This window comes from Alosa alosa, chromosome 21 (genome assembly GCF_017589495.1).
Source record: "Alosa alosa isolate M-15738 ecotype Scorff River chromosome 21, AALO_Geno_1.1, whole genome shotgun sequence".
NCBI lineage: Eukaryota > Metazoa > Chordata > Actinopteri > Clupeiformes > Clupeidae > Alosa > Alosa alosa.
Genome location: NC_063209.1, coordinates 16846996 through 16863096, shown reverse-complemented (window position 1 = coordinate 16863096; position 16101 = coordinate 16846996). Strand labels below are relative to the sequence as shown.

The 16101-nt window shown below is 42.0% G+C and overlaps 1 protein-coding gene across 1 annotated transcript in view; it reads right to left on the bottom strand.

Annotated features, from left to right (window-relative positions):
* Positions 1–16101, bottom strand: part of lgr4 (leucine-rich repeat containing G protein-coupled receptor 4) — a 75556-nt gene that overhangs the window by 24910 nt on the left and 34545 nt on the right. Inside the window, exons 3-4 of the mRNA XM_048231380.1 lie at positions 7354–7425; positions 5916–5987 (exon numbers count right to left, since the gene is read on the bottom strand). Of these exons, the coding sequence (XP_048087337.1) occupies positions 5916–5987; positions 7354–7425 (144 nt within the window). The remainder of the gene's footprint in view (positions 1–5915; positions 5988–7353; positions 7426–16101) is intronic.

Below are 16101 nucleotides of genomic sequence, written 5' to 3'. Positions count from 1 at the left end.
TGTTCTATGTTCTATGTCTTGCCAACCCTATTTTCCATTAAGCCAATGTCCAGCCAATAAAGCGTACTGAATGGAACTGCCTTGACAAGAGAATAGACGGGTGATGAGTGCATAGAGGACGAAGAGAAGAAAAGAATAGAATACTATTAGAATTAGAGTAGAATGCTATCGAATATAGTATTTTAGAGTACATTAAAGGACCAGTATGTAGGAAATAATGGAAAATAAACTGTAACCATTCCAAAAATGATCACCATATGTTGTCAGAGAGTAAGGAAACACAATGAATTGAAGTAATGGCTTATTTGACAACATTACTCTAACCCGTAAAACCCATGAAAAAAAACGAGTTACTGAGTTACAAATTAAGAGGACATCGGAGGAGCTTCCTGAGATGGTGACGTCTTCGTCAAACAAAGAATATCATGACGCAGAGCTGGCCATATTTCTCCACAATAGGTAGCCTACAGTAAGCTAAACTTCATCTGCATCGCTAACTTCAGCTAAATGTTACGTTGGTTAGAGAGGTATTTTTTGTTTTCACCGTTTCCGTAATGTGTAGCTGGGTCACTGCAGCTGCAGTTCAACTAACGTTAGCTAAGTCTTCATTACATCTGGCAACCCAGAAGAGGCTCGCGTCTGGTAGTCTTGAGAATGTTCACCAGTGTTTTGATTTTGGCCTACAGAACGTTTGGTAAAAATCCTACAAATCGCACCTTTAAATTAGAGTAGAACTTAGAAAGTAAAAATACTTTATTGTTATTGTAAGCAGGGCAAACAACAAAATTAGAAGTGTCACTCAATTGGTGTATGAGAAGAGTAAAGCAGGAGGGACAACATAGTAAATGCAAAAGAATATAGCACTTTAGAGTACATTACAGTAGAGTAGAGCAGTGGTTCTTAAACTTTTTGTCTGGCGACCCCACAAAAAAGTATGGCGAGGTCTGGCGACCCCACTTTCCCCAAACCCATTCTAAGTCCTTACTCTAAATACCCCCTCAAACGTTAACAACTAACCAAGCAAAAAACTAGAAAGCAAAGTCATTTGTTTTGGCTTACTCCATATGAACAAGAACCCAGAAAACCAAACAATCACGATTAAACAAGTGTAGGCTGCCGCCATATCCGGATCAGAGCTGTAAGCGCCAAAGACACACACAAGCCTTTTTAACACACATACCAGCATTAGGCCTTACAACGTTACACTAATTATATTTATGGCTTATAACAATAACAGTATTTTATTTCCCTTTTCTGGTTTACTATCTTTAACAATTTCAATGGAAGGGTGGGCATGCTTCCGTGAACATAACAAGTTAATTCTAGGAGGAATGCTGCATCGTGACACAGAGATTTTCCTCCATCATTGCTGAGCCGAATCTGTATTTTGAGATGTCGTTTCATTTGACAGGTTTTAAGCTCTCATTAAGCCAGAACATGCGCCGCAAATCACACATTGTGGGTGGTCATGTATCTTTAACTTGGCAAGTGAATGCATATTTCAGAAAATTCTTTCTGATAAAACCCGGCACGCCGTTTGTTCTTTTTATTCTCACCGGCTGTAGACTTTGTCCATCTGAGGGATCACTTGGAGGAGTAGACGACTGGTAGATGGCACCACGAGCTTTTGTTCAATTTTTTAAAGAGCCACCTGTCCATTTTGGCTAGTAGGCTACCTATGTTTTTTTGTTTTTGTTTTACTTAAAATAAGCGGGAACAAGTTGAGTTTGCATAGTGGGAGCAGATTGTTTCTATCAGCCCGGACCAGTAGCCCATAGGGCTGAACCAGATCTCTCGATTGAAAGATCGAAAACATTTCTCTCTTCTCTTTAACTGCGTGTAAATAAGAAAAAAGGCAGAAAAGGCCAATATTATTTTCCTTTGTTTCACCTACAATAATAATTTCGACTGAATACAGAAAAATAATTGGCAACCCATGGAAGTTTTGGCGACCCCATTTGGGGTCGCGACCCTATTACAAGAATCACTGGAGTAGAGAATAGAGTAGAGTTGAGTAGAGAGAGTAGTGTGTGGAGGACTAGAGAAAAGAGGGAAGAGTTAAGCAATGTGTATTACAATAGAGTTGGAGTACAGTAGCATGTGGGAGAAGAAAGGGATGTGTGAGAGATGTGTGTATTAGAATAGAGATGAGTAGAGTTGGAGTACAGTATGCAGTGGGAGGAGAAAAGGGATGTGTGAGAGATGTGTATTAGAATAGAGATGAGTTGAGTAGAGTAGAGTAGTGTGTGGAGGGACCTTTAGAAAAGAGGGAAGAGTTAACAATAATATTACAATAGAGTTGAGTACAGTAGCATGTGGAGAAGAAAGGGATGTGTGAGAGATGTGTATTAGAATAGAGATGAGTAGAGTTGAGTACAGTAGCGTGTGGAGGAGAAAGGGATGTGTGAGAGATGTGTATTAGAATAGAGATGAGTAGAGTTGAGTACAGTAGTGTGTGGAGGAGAAAGGGATGTGTGAGAGATGTGTATTAGAATAGAGTAGGGGATTTAATTAGAGTAAGTAGTGTGTGGAGGACTAGAGAAAGAGGGGAAAAGAGTTAACAATGTGTGTATTACAATAGAGTTGAGTACAGTAGCATGTGTGGAGAAAGAAAGGGATGTGAGAGATGTGTATTAGAATAGAGATGAGTAGAGTTGAGTAGAGTAGAGTAGTGTGTGGAGGAGAAAGGGATGTGTGAGAGATGTGTATTAGAATGAGATGAGTAGAGTTGGAGTACAGTAGTGTGTGTGGAGGAGAAAGGGATGTGAGAGATGTGTAATAGAATAGAGTAGAGTAGAGTTGAGTACAGTAGTGTGTGTGGAGGACTAGAGAAAGAGGGAAGAGTTAACAATGTGTATTACAATAGAGTTGAGTACAGTAGCATGTGGAGAAGAAAGGGATGTGTGAGAGATGTGTATTAGAATAGAGATGAGTAGAGTTGAGTACAGTAGCGTGTGGAGGAGAAAGGGATGTGTGAGAGATGTGTATTAGAATAGAGATGAGTAGAGTTGAGTACAGTAGCGTGTGGAGGAGAAAGGGATGTGTGAGAGATGTGTATTAGAATAGAGTAGAGTTGAGTAGAGTAGAGTAGTGTGTGGAGGACTAGAGAAAAGAGGGAAGAGTTAACAATGTGTATTACAATAGAGTTGAGTACAGTAGCATGTGGAGAAGAAAGGGATGTGTGAGAGATGTGTATTAGAATAGAGATGAGTAGAGTTGAGTACAGTAGCGTGTGGAGGAGAAAGGGATGTGTGAGAGATGTGTATTAGAATAGAGTAGAGTTGAGTAGAGTAGAGTAGTGTGGAGGACTAGAGAAAAGAGGAAGAGTTAACAATGTGTATTACAATAGAGTTGAGTACAGTAGCATGTGGAGAAGAAAGGGATGTGTGAGAGATGTGTATTAGAATAGAGATGAGTAGAGTTGAGTACAGTAGTGTGGAGGAGAAAGGGATGTGTGAGAGATGTGTATTAGAATAGAGTAGAGTTGAGTAGAGTAGAGTAGTGTGTGGAGGACTAGAGAAAAGAGGGAAGAGTTAACAATGTGTATTACAATAGAGTTGAGTACAGTAGCATGTGGAGAAGAAAGGGATGTGTGAGAGATGTGTATTAGAATAGAGATGAGTAGAGTTGAGTACAGTAGCGTGTGGAGGAGAAAGGGATGTGTGAGTAGAGTAGAGCAGACCAGAGCAGAGTAGAGTAGAGTACAGTACAGTCGAGTAGCATACAGTACAGTAGAGTTGAATAAAGTAGAGTAGACTAGCTTGTGAAGGGCTGGAGAGGAGAGCTAAGTGTGAGGAGGGGCTTGTACTGAAATAGAGTAGATTAGAGTAGAATAGAATAGAATAAAGGAGAGCAGAGTACAATGGAGTACAGTAGAGTAGTGTACAGTTGAGTAGAGTAGAGTACAGTATGTAAGGGATAATGTATAGAACGCCGGTCATTATTGGGAAAATAAGTCCCGAGTGATATGAAAGACCTGAATTAGAAGCACAAACTCCGTTGCCATTGACAGCGGTCATTATTTTTTTCAGAGGTCCTTTAGTCGAAAATAATGACCACTAGAACTTTGGGAAATCCCATTCAAGTCAATGGAGTGTTCTACTTGCATTGTGAAGAGCCGTGTAATAAAGTTGAATAAAGTAGAGTGGAGTACAGTAGAGCAGTGAGTAGGGTACCTTGTGAAGAGCCGTCTAATAAAGGCTACTTTATAAAGAGCCGTGTAATAAAGGCTACTTTTTAACTGACCAATGCAGGAACCTAACTGGGACAAATATTATCAAAGCGTTAAAAGTTAGGTGGGTGTGTGCGTACCATCGCATTCATTCCTGTCCCTGTCCACTTTTTTCAAAACGAGCATCAAAATAGTGATAAGTCCACGTCTAGGCATACTACCCCTGTCCCTGCCAAACTCTAGGCTACAATGTTTCATGAGTTCAGAGTTCGGGACGGGAGTTGCATATTTTAGGCTGACCTGGGTACCACTGGCAGTTTTTTTCAAGCCTTAGTTGAAGTAATTGATGGTAATAATATAATATTTCATGGTTGATTTTTTTTGTGCATTGCCCCATGTTTGTAGGCTACTTGTTTTTTTGTATGTTGGTACAATTGTATGTTGGTTATACAGTTCCACAATATAAATGCATATATATATATATATATATATATATATATATATATATATATATATATATATATATATATATATTGATAATAATAATAATAGTAATATATATTGGAAAAAATGGAGGGGGCTCTGAGGCTCCCTGCCTCGGCCAAGGCAGATGACCCTTTTAACCTGGCCCTTAATGTGAGGGGCTTGTACTGGATTAGAGTATAAAATAAAGTAGACTAGAGTAGAGTAAAGCCAATTGAATTGAATTGAATTGGAGTAGACTACAGTACAGTAGAGTAGTAGAGTAGTAGAGTAGAGTAGAATAGAGTAGACCAGAGTAGACTCCAGTAGAGTAGAGTAGAATAGACTACAGTAGAGTATAGTAGACTACAATAGAGTAGAGTAGAATAGACTACAGTAGAGTAGAGTAGACTACAGTAGATTAGGAGTAGAGTAGACTGCAATAGAATAGAGTAGAGTAGAGTAGACTACAGTAGAGTAGAGTAGAGTAGAGTAGAATAGAATTAATAATAGAGTAGAATAGAGTAGACTAGAGAAGAGTATAGTAGGCCACAATAGAATAGAGTAGACTAGAGAAGAGAGGACACAGAATAGAGTAGGCAGAGAAGAATATAGCAGGGTAGAGTAGAATAGACTACAGAAGAGCATAGTAGGCCAGAATAGAATAGAGTAGACCTCAGAATAGAAATATATGAGCAGGGCCACAATAGAGTAGACTAGAGAAGAATATAGGAGGGAGTAGAATAGGAGAGTAGACTATAAGAGTACAGCAGGACTACAGAAGTAGAGCAGGACTAGAGAAGAGTATAGTAGGCCACAATAGAGTAGACTAGAGAAGAGTATAGTAGGCCACAATAGAATAGAGTAGAGAAGAGAAAGTAGAGCAGACAGAGTAGGCTAGAGAAGAGAATAGTAGAGTAGAATAGAGTAGAGTAGAATAGAGTAGAGTAGAATAGAGTAGAATAGAGTAGAATAGAGTAGAATAGAGTAGAATAGAATAGAATAGAATAGAGTAGAATAGAGTAGAGTATAGTAGACTACAGTAGAATAGAGTAGACTAGTGTAGAGTATAGTAGACTACAGTAGAGTAGAGTAGACTACAATAGAATAGAGTATAGTAGACTACAATAGAATAGAGTATAGTAGACTACAATAGAGTAGAGTATAGTAGACTACAGTAGACTGCAATAGAGTAGAGTAGACTACAGTAGAGTAGAGTAGTGTAGAGTATTGTGTGGATGGCTGGAGAGGAGAGGTCAGTGTGTGGGGGACGTGTGCTTACAGGGACTGGAGGGAATGCAGGTTTTTCAGGGCAGCACTGGGGACCGTCCTCAACTGGTTATTCTGCAACATCCTGCAGAGGGAGGGAGAGAGGGAAAGAGGGAGATGGAGGGGGAGAGGGAGGGAGAGTAAGAGGGAAAGGAGGAGAGAGGAAGGGAGAGGGGGAGAGAGGGAGATGGAGGGAGAGAGAGAGGGAAGTAAAGAAGGTAAATATTTAGACTGTAACTCTGGCATTTCAGCAGCCTTCTTCAGCAGTGTACAGTAACTGCACAGCTAGAAGCAGTTTCCCCAGAGTCCCAACCGCTGAGCTCCCTCCCACTCACACACACACGCTCACATACACACGGCCTGTCACGCATGTACCTGTTCTAAACTGGTGCACAAGTTACAACTTGGAAAAGAAGAGTCACTGGAATACAGAGGCTCTTATATTCACACAGACATCATTAGTTTCATTAGACAAAAAAGACTTGGAGATTTATAATATTTATGTGTGTGTGTCTTTTTAATACAAATGTGGATTATGCGGGCTATGCAAACCCAGCCCAATAATGACTCTCTCTCTCTCTCTCTCTCTCTCTCTCTATCTCTGTGCTCTATCTATCTTCCTCTCTGCTATCAGTCCACGCTGGCGTCACTGCTGCTGTTCCTTCCCTCTGTGCTTCATGCAAAGGATTGTGGGAGTCGTATCCCACATCGTCCACAGCCACACACACACACTCTCTCTGTTGCTCTCTGTCACACTCACACACACACCACACACACACACACACAACCACACACACACTCTCACTCACCCTCCCCCAACCCACACACACATGCACTTATTAAATGTGGGATTAGTTATTGTGGGACATAGACACCAGAGGATACAATAAATAATGATGTGATTGTAAGCTAGCAAACAAATGGATAAACACACAGATATTCTGTTTTAGTAAGCCACATTTAGTGAAAAGAGTTCACTTTTACTTGTGTCTATCATAAAACTAATTTAACCATGCCATAAGCAAAACTGTGAACACAACAGGTTACTCATATGTACAGGATACACGTGTGTGTGTGTGTGCGTGTGTGTGTGGACCACAGGGATATTTTAAACTGGCAGTATAGTTCCCGTTCATCTCTGTGATTGAAAACCTCTCTCTGTGTGTGTGTGTGTGTGTGTGTGTGTGTGTGTGTGTGGGCTGAGTGTCAATGGATTCCAGTGTGGCCTAACCTAAACCACAGAACTTGACACAAACACAAACAAACGCAGTGAGCCAACCAGCCACAGGTTAAATTAGGTCTGTATGAGAGATTTACTGTCTATTATAGTGCCTCAGGATTATTACTTTCTTTATGTGGTATGTGTGTGGCCTGACTTACACTACATCCAATCCATGTGTGTGTGTGTGTGTGTGTGTGTGTGTGTGTGTGTGTGTGTGTGTGTAACTTACAAGACTTTGAGCTGGTGAAGTCCAGAAAGAGCATTTGGATGTATGAATGCCAAATCATTCCCTGCCAGTCGCCTATGAGAGAGAGAGAGAGAGAGAGAGAGAGAGAGAGAGAGAGAGAGAGAGAGAGAGATTCATATTATATTCATTCATACCAATAAAGCATCATTTGATTGCATTTGAAAGAGAGAGACAGAGAGAGAGAGAGAGAGAGAGAGAGAGAGAGAGAGAGAGAGAGAGAGAGAGAGAGAGAGAGAGAGAGAGAGAGAGAGAGAGAGAGTGCATCTTGAAAATGATCCACTTAAGTATACAAACTTAAATACACTCTGGTGGTAAAAATCTATAAAAGCTAGTTTTTGCAATCAGGGATCAGGATCAGGCCATGCACAAGGCCTCAGTAATCCCTGTTTGTTTGTAAATCCCTGTAATGATATGAGGTAACCTTTAGACAGGTACACTAACAATAGGTTCACCAAATAATGGATTACATGAACTTTCACCCAAAGTAAAAGCACTGCCTTAAACCAACCTGCCTGACAAAAAGTGGAGTTGAATTTAAACTTCTGTACATGTCCTGTACAAGTGTGTGTGTGTCTGTGTGTGTGTGTCTACTCTCCCAGATAATTTATTTTGTGACAACATACACACAAAATCACTGAAGGACCACAATCTAGGCATCAAACCTAATCTCTAATTCTCTGTAAAACAACGACAACTTCGTGCCCTTCACAGGAAATATGTGTGCTTATCTGCACCTGTGTGTGTGTGTGTGTGTGTGTGTGTGTGTGTGTGTGTGCAGATAAAATGATAAAATGGATCATTTGTAATCATCACACTCTCTTCTCTCCTCTGTGGAGAGGTGTGAGACAAGCTGTCAGCCAGCATAACCACAAGACTACTGATTTACATTTCACCCACACACACACACACACCCACCCACACACAATAACCACAAAATTCCTACTGATTTATATTCCACACACACACACACACACACACACGTGTGTCTGTAACCGTATGTGTGTCTGTATCTGTGTGTGTGTGTGTGTGTGTGTGTGTGTGTGTGTGTGTGCATTAGTCTGGCTTGAAGCACACACACACACACACACACACACACACACACTGGGCTTTGGTGTGTCTTCAACAAATGTACTGTAGATAACCGTCTGGTCTACTAAGAGCTGTGACGCGTGTGTGTGTGGGCATGTAAGTTCAGTGTGGGAAAATACGATAGGACCATCTCTATACACCTCTGAACATGGAGATAATGACACACACACACACACACACACACACACACACAATAATAGTACATGTCACATAATGGCATGTTTGGCTCAAACACACCTCCTCGTCCAAAGGTGTTAAGACCGACATAGACTATCTGTGTGTGTGCATCTGCTCAAGGTGTATGAGGAGGGAGTAGTGGGTGTACATGATATCTGTGGGAAAAGTGTGTGTGTGTGTGTGTGTGTGTGTGTGTGTGTGTTTTGTGTTACGACTCCATAGAGCTTCACCAAATCGGGACAGGGAGATTAGCACCAGTCGTCTCACCTTCTGCAAGAGTCAAGAAGTGTGCAAACACACACACACACAGGCTTGAGCTGATACTTATGCTGGAATAGTGCCAGAAACTGGTCTGAAGAAACTGGCTCTGACCCCCACCTAAAATCTCTGGTGACACCCGCTTCTCCCATGACCACCACACACACACACACACACACACACACAATCTGAACATGTCTGGAGAAGTACTCACACACACACACACACACACACACACACACACACACACACACACACACACTGCTTCACACAGTCATGCTGAGCTGGGGAGCAGAGATGTTTGTCAAAGTAGAGAGGCCATCAGAGACCTATAATGTGTCCAACAGGCTCACACACATACACACACACACACACAGACTTCAACATCAAGAGGGATTCTACTTACGTCTGCATGGTGCACACAGACACACACACAGAGGCACGTGCCCATTTATATACACACAAATACACACACACACAAACTTGATCTCTGTAGTGAATCCTAAGACCAGCAGGCTGCAACCCTGACCAATCTGTTTCCCTTCAACACAGATGTGGATACTTTCTAGAGATCTCTGCTGGGTCAAGACATCCAGCATCAGATGGGCAAACACACACTCTCACTCTGTCTGTCTATCTCTCCCACACACACACACACACACACACTGCATGTTTTACTGATGACAAAAATTACATGGGGCGTGTGTGTCGATCCAGGACCATAAAAACAGGCTAATTACAGGCAGAACATACAACATGCTTGGAAGTTTACTATTATTCACAGGAATAAGCACCACACACACACACACACGGATGTGAACACACAGACAGAAACCCTGTCACACACAACTACAGACACACACACACACACACACACACACACACACACACACACACACACACACACACACACACACACACACAGAATCAGATCTCAAATTTAGAGCACAAGCTTCACATAACCTCTAGATGGCGCCAGAAAAGCTAAACGCATCATCATTCATAAGATCGTCTGCAGTTTATTTGCTTTGTCCTTAATTCACACACACTTCTGTCTGTTGCACCTTTGACCCTTTAAGAGCACTGTGCCATTTAGAGATGCACAGGGTTTGACTTCCCATTGACCACTCCTCTGCAGGTTTCAGCCACAACTCAAACTCGTTTTTTCCCTCTCTTTCTGCTTCTTATTGTAATTACTTAATCCCTTCTTTCTTCATTCTTTCACTTTGACGTTCTCTTTATCACCCTCTCTCACAAACACACACTAACAAAAACACACACACACACACACACACGCCCCTACCCCCTTCTTTCTCTCTCATATTCACCTGAGTATTTGCGTGCGTGCGTGTGTGCGTTCTCTGTTTTCCACCTGTGTATGTGTGTTCTCTGTATTTCTTTGCTATCTGTCCATCAGCCTGTCTTCCTCAGCAACAGTACTGATTAGGGTTTCATTCTCCATCCCTCCTTCTTCAGAAAGACAACAGGAAAAACAGAGGGCCACACAAAAAGGAGGAGAGAAAGCAGCACTAATTGGGCGGGTGGAGAGATGACATGTGTCTCTTATCTCACTGAGGCATCATGGGGGATAGGCGGATGGGAGGAAGGGAGGGAGAGAGAGAGAGAGAGAGAGAAAGTGCACACGCGAGAGAGAGAGAGAGAAAGAGAGAGTGTGGGAGAACGAGGGGACAGGGAAAAGGGGACGCACACACACACACACACACACACACACACACACACACACACAATCACCATCACTAGTCCTTGGGCACACAGATGTTTATGACAAGAACGTTCAGAAGGTTAATTATTCCCACCCATCAGATTCTCCTTGAGATTATTATGCTTGTGTGTGTGTGTGTGTGTGTGTGTGTAATTAGGCCTGTTTATATATGTGTATGTGTGTGCACGGTACATGTGTGCACTTGTTTGTGTGTGCAAGTTCAGAAGTTCACAAGTGCTTGTATATGTTTGTGATAAAAACCTTATGAAAAATGAGACAAGAAACTGTGAGAACGCAGAACAGAACTGTGTGTGTAGAGATAGAGAGAGAGAGAAAGAAAAAGGTAGGAAGAAAAGAAAGAAAGAAAGAAAGAAAGAAAGAAAGAAACTGCTCTTTTTCCACAGACTGGAGGCTTCAGTTATGTAGACTTCCATTCCAGCATCACTCACAGACTCTACCGATGACAGGCATGCTTGCACACACACACACACACACACACCGATAACCACTAACACATATACACAACCCCACACACACACGGATAAACACTCATACATAACGACACATAATGTACACATTCATACACACACACACACACACACACACACACAGAGCATAGCAGCACATGCACACAAAGGTAAACACACCTAACCAGCATGACCAAACACACACACACACAAACACACAAAGTGCTGTGCAGTGCGGGTGTATCAACATACTGAAACAGACTGCTGAATGAAGAATGATACATAGGCAAATGAGTGAGGAGTAGACCTCCCACAGCTGTTTAAAATGTGTGTGTGTGCGTACGTCTATGTATCGCAGGCGTCGTGCAAGGCAGTAATGTGTAATTAAACCTATAAATATTAAAATATACAGTAGAATGTGTACCAAACAGTCAAATGGTTTTCACAAGCTAGGTGCTAACAAAATGATGATTTAATGTATTTAAGAATAAAAGAGTAATGTATAGCTAACAACTGTACACTACATCCCATGTGTGTATGTGTGTATGTGTGTGTGTGTGTGTGTGTGTGTATGTGTATGTGTATGTGTGTGTGTATGTGTGTGTGTGTGTGTGTGTGTGTGTGTGTGTGTGTGTGTGTGTGTGTGTGTGTGCGCGTGTTTCCCCTTGTTAGCCGATTACATTACAGATTGTGTGCGGACACGCCACTTCTTCAGGAAAACCACACATTTCAACCCAAAACGTCTGCAGGAAGCAAGTCACAGCCTGCAGTTGTTGGGGCAGAACGTGAGTGGAGGTGACGCAAATAAGCCAGACAACATCTCATTGTCATCTCTCCAATTCAGATGCATGGTGCTTTTAATGGTCCGTCTTTGTCCTCTGCTATTTCCTTGATCGCAGTACCAAAATAACTCATTTAAAAGGTAATCACTACAACAAGCAGGCTAAATCTATGTCCAGGTCTAATTACACACAGACACATACACACACATTTAACACATTTAACCCAAATTCCATTATACATCTAAACAGCTGACATGCGTAACTAGAGCAAGGTAGAGAGACACACACAAATACGTGTGTGCACACATGTGCAAGCAAGCACACAGTGCATAATAGGGTTTTTTTTCCCCTTTTCACTTACCAACCACCTGTAGAATTAATTTAGCATAATGAAGTTATATTGAACTAAATTAAGCCGGATGAGAGTAAGACAGGGTGAGAGAGAAAGAGAGAGAGAGAGAGAGAGAGAGAGAGAGAGAGAGAGAGAAAGAAAGCGTGCGAGAAAGGCGTTTGGCCGGCACTCAAACCAGAAGGCCGTGTTCCACAGATGGCTTCTCCCAAAGGCTTCCTCTACACCACAGACCTTTCAAACTCTGTTTTCCCTTCATGGATGACAACAGTGGCACTCATTTATCTAAGAGGGCATGGAATTCTCTCTCTCTCTTTCTCTCTCTCTCTCTTTCTCTCTATCTCTCTCTCTTAACGAGGCGATGGTGTGTCATAGCGGGGGTGCTGTGGTTAGTTTTTGACAGCTGCTCTTCCCCCAATCCTGGCCACAGCTTTAGTGCTGCTGTCAGCCTCAGACACACACACACACACACACACATACACCCTGAAGCACAAAACTCACTGGCAGTGTAAGTGAACCACATGCAGTGCACGTCAACTTGAAGCAGAGAAACAATATTGAGCGTCTTGTATTTCTTGGACACACACTTTATTGTATTTTTCTGAACTGCTGACGTAAACTGGGCATGACTTTATCTGGTAAAGCTTTCCATTCTGGCCCATGTCCTAACTATTCCACAAATTACTACCATTCTGGTATTCAGTGGAACACATTGACATTGGCACATTCTGGTCCAGAGGTTCAAAGACACCTCTATGTGTTAGCTAACCCCGCAAGAATAAAACACATCTATACATTAGCTAGCCCCACCAGCATTAAGACACCTCTATATGTTAACTACTAACCCCACCGGCATCAAGACACCTCTTACTACTAGCCCCACTAGCATTAAGACACCTTTATGCGTTAGCTAACCCCACCAGCATTAAGACACCTTTATGCATTAGCTACTAGACCCACCAGCATTAAGACACCTCTATACGTTACTACTAGCCCCACCAGCATTAAAGGAGAATTCCGGTGTGATATTGACCTAAAGTGTGTTGAAACATGATACCGAGTGTGAACGTATGTCTCATAGCTCATCTTGGGGCTTGTCCCCGGCACTTAGAAATCTGGCGCTAGTTAGCCGATGCTACCAACAGTTTTTCGATGGGGGTGCCTCGGGCATCAGCCTAGCCATGCAAATAAATCACTGTTTTACACCATTTACGAGGCTTTAAGTAGCTCCATACTTCATTGGTAGACTTCCGAGGGCCTTGACATTTAAAACGAGACGAGTCGAGCGACGAGTACGAATGATGATAAGGGATCAGATTCCAAAAATAATTCTGTGGAAATGCATGAATTCCGGTTGCTTCCAGTAGCAGCAACTGGAATCCATGCATTTCCACTGAATTATTTTTTTTACCACTGATGGCAGCTCCGGCTAACTAGCGCCAGATTTCTAAGTGCAGGGGACAAGCCGAGATAAGGTTTGAGACATACGTTCACACTCGGTATCATGTTTTAACACACTTTAGGTCAATATCACACCGGAATTCTCCTTTAAGACACCTTTATGCGTTAGCTAACCCCACCAGCATTAAGACATCTTTATGCGTTAGCTAGCCCCACCTGCATTAAGACACCTTTATGCGTTAGCTAACCCCGCCAGCATTAAAATATATCTATACGTTAGCTAACCCCACCAGCATTAAGACACCTCTATACGCTAGCTAGCCCCACCAGCATTAAGGGGTTTCAAGCCAACAGCCAGAACTATGGACAGGAATGTGACAAAAAAGTGAATGCTCACACACAACAAGCAAACACCACAGATAGTTCAAAGGAAGTTGAACTGCATTCTTACAGGTGTTATCACTGTTATGACTGTTGAAATGCGTCATCTACTGGTAAATCTGAATGTATATGAAACCACCCAAAACCATGGGGTCAGCACAGGACACAACACTGGATTGGACTACACAGCAGGGTATTGAATCACACTACAACACCCTTTGGCAAATCTGCAGTAGGCCTACCCTGCAGCATATGCTGGTTCAGTGGAAAGACTCTATTTGGCACACACACACCACACACACACACACACACACACACACACACACACACACAGTCTGAAATGCTTCTCAGGTCATCTGAAGTTCTGCATGCTTTTGGAGTCTATGATGGATGACAGAAAGCCATTATAGAGTGTATATGCATGCAGGTGTGTATGAGTTTACTGTATGTGTGAATGTGTGTGTATGCTCGAGGTGTGCGTGAGTTGCTGAGGGGCATTCTAGCATGTTCACTGGTTGAGAAGTGCCTCTGTCACCTGTGTTTGTACAGTGAGATAAGACAAACCACCTGACAGCAGCTCTCTACGGTTTGTTCATACACACACACACACACACACACCTGTCAATACCACTCTACAGCTCTCTTTCAAGCACCCAGACACACACTTTGTGCAAAAGTGGTTACAAGTAAATTAGCGTGTGTGTGTTTGCGTGTGTGCGTACTGTATATGTGTGCGTGTGTGAGATATAGAGACACTAAAAGGTACTTCCAGGGGCTCTGGTGTTGAGACTGGTATGTGTCCAGCCTTGTTGAGTCAAAATAAAAGCCTCCCTTCACATAACACACACAGCCTAGAGTGTGCCCACACTAAACACTGCCCCACACACACACACACACACACACACAAATAGCACTCCCAGAAGCAGGCACACAGACACACACACACAAACACACACACACAAAGAGAGACAACCAAATCCGGAATGTGTCCACACAAAATAACACTCAGAAGCACGCACACACAAACACAGATGACGCACAAATATACATAGCCCAGCCCCATTTAACCGAAAACACAGATGACGCACAAATATACATAGCCCAGCCCCATTTAACCGAAAACACAAACACACACATATTCAAGCACACACATTTGCACATGTCAGTATGTACTGTATGTATACAAATACAGACCACACACATACATACACACACACACACACACACAAACACAGATAACTAGAAGTGCAGACCTCCGCCAAGGTCAAATGAAGAGTTTGGTTCCAAAACGCTATATCCTCCATTTTCTCATATATATATATATATATATATATATATATATATATATATATATATATATATATATATATTTTTTTTATTTTTTTTTTTTTTTTTTTTTTTTTTCCAGGTAATTTCAGTAGAACTGTTATTGGGATATTGTTATTTGATTTATCTTTACTCAATCAAAACAACCCAAACTGCACAAATTATTGCTATTACCTGAGATACACAATAACATGACTTATTAATGTTTTTAAAAATGGATATATATAGCGTTTTCTAACTAAACTCTTCAAATGTCCTATCAGTGGTCAGAGAAGGGAAAAGTCTCCTGTGCTTCCTTCCTTCTTTCCAATATCATGTTTCATAAAGAAAACGGACCTGGTCATTTGTGGATAGTCTTGCTGACAAACAAACAAACAGACAGACAAACAAACAAACAAAAAAACAAAGTGAACGAAGACCATGAGCTCCTTTGTGGAGGTAATAGGTGCATCTTTTAACACATGCACACACTCCACTTGGAGCAGACAAATGTGAGTTAATGATGGTACACACACACAGGGATGGAACACACACACACACACACACACACACACACAAATCCTCAGGGGATTAGCACCTGACAGTTCTACATTTGTCAGAGTCAAAGTTGAAAGGTTGGGTGTGCTTAAATAACAGGGTAAGTGTGAGTGAGGGTGTGTGAGTACCATAGTGTGTGAGTGTGTGTGTGTGTGTGACAGTGGATTTGCGTGACTGAGTGGAAGGGAATGTTGTTCTCCACCTCTGGGCGGTACCTACTCTCTCTGTTCACCCTGAGGA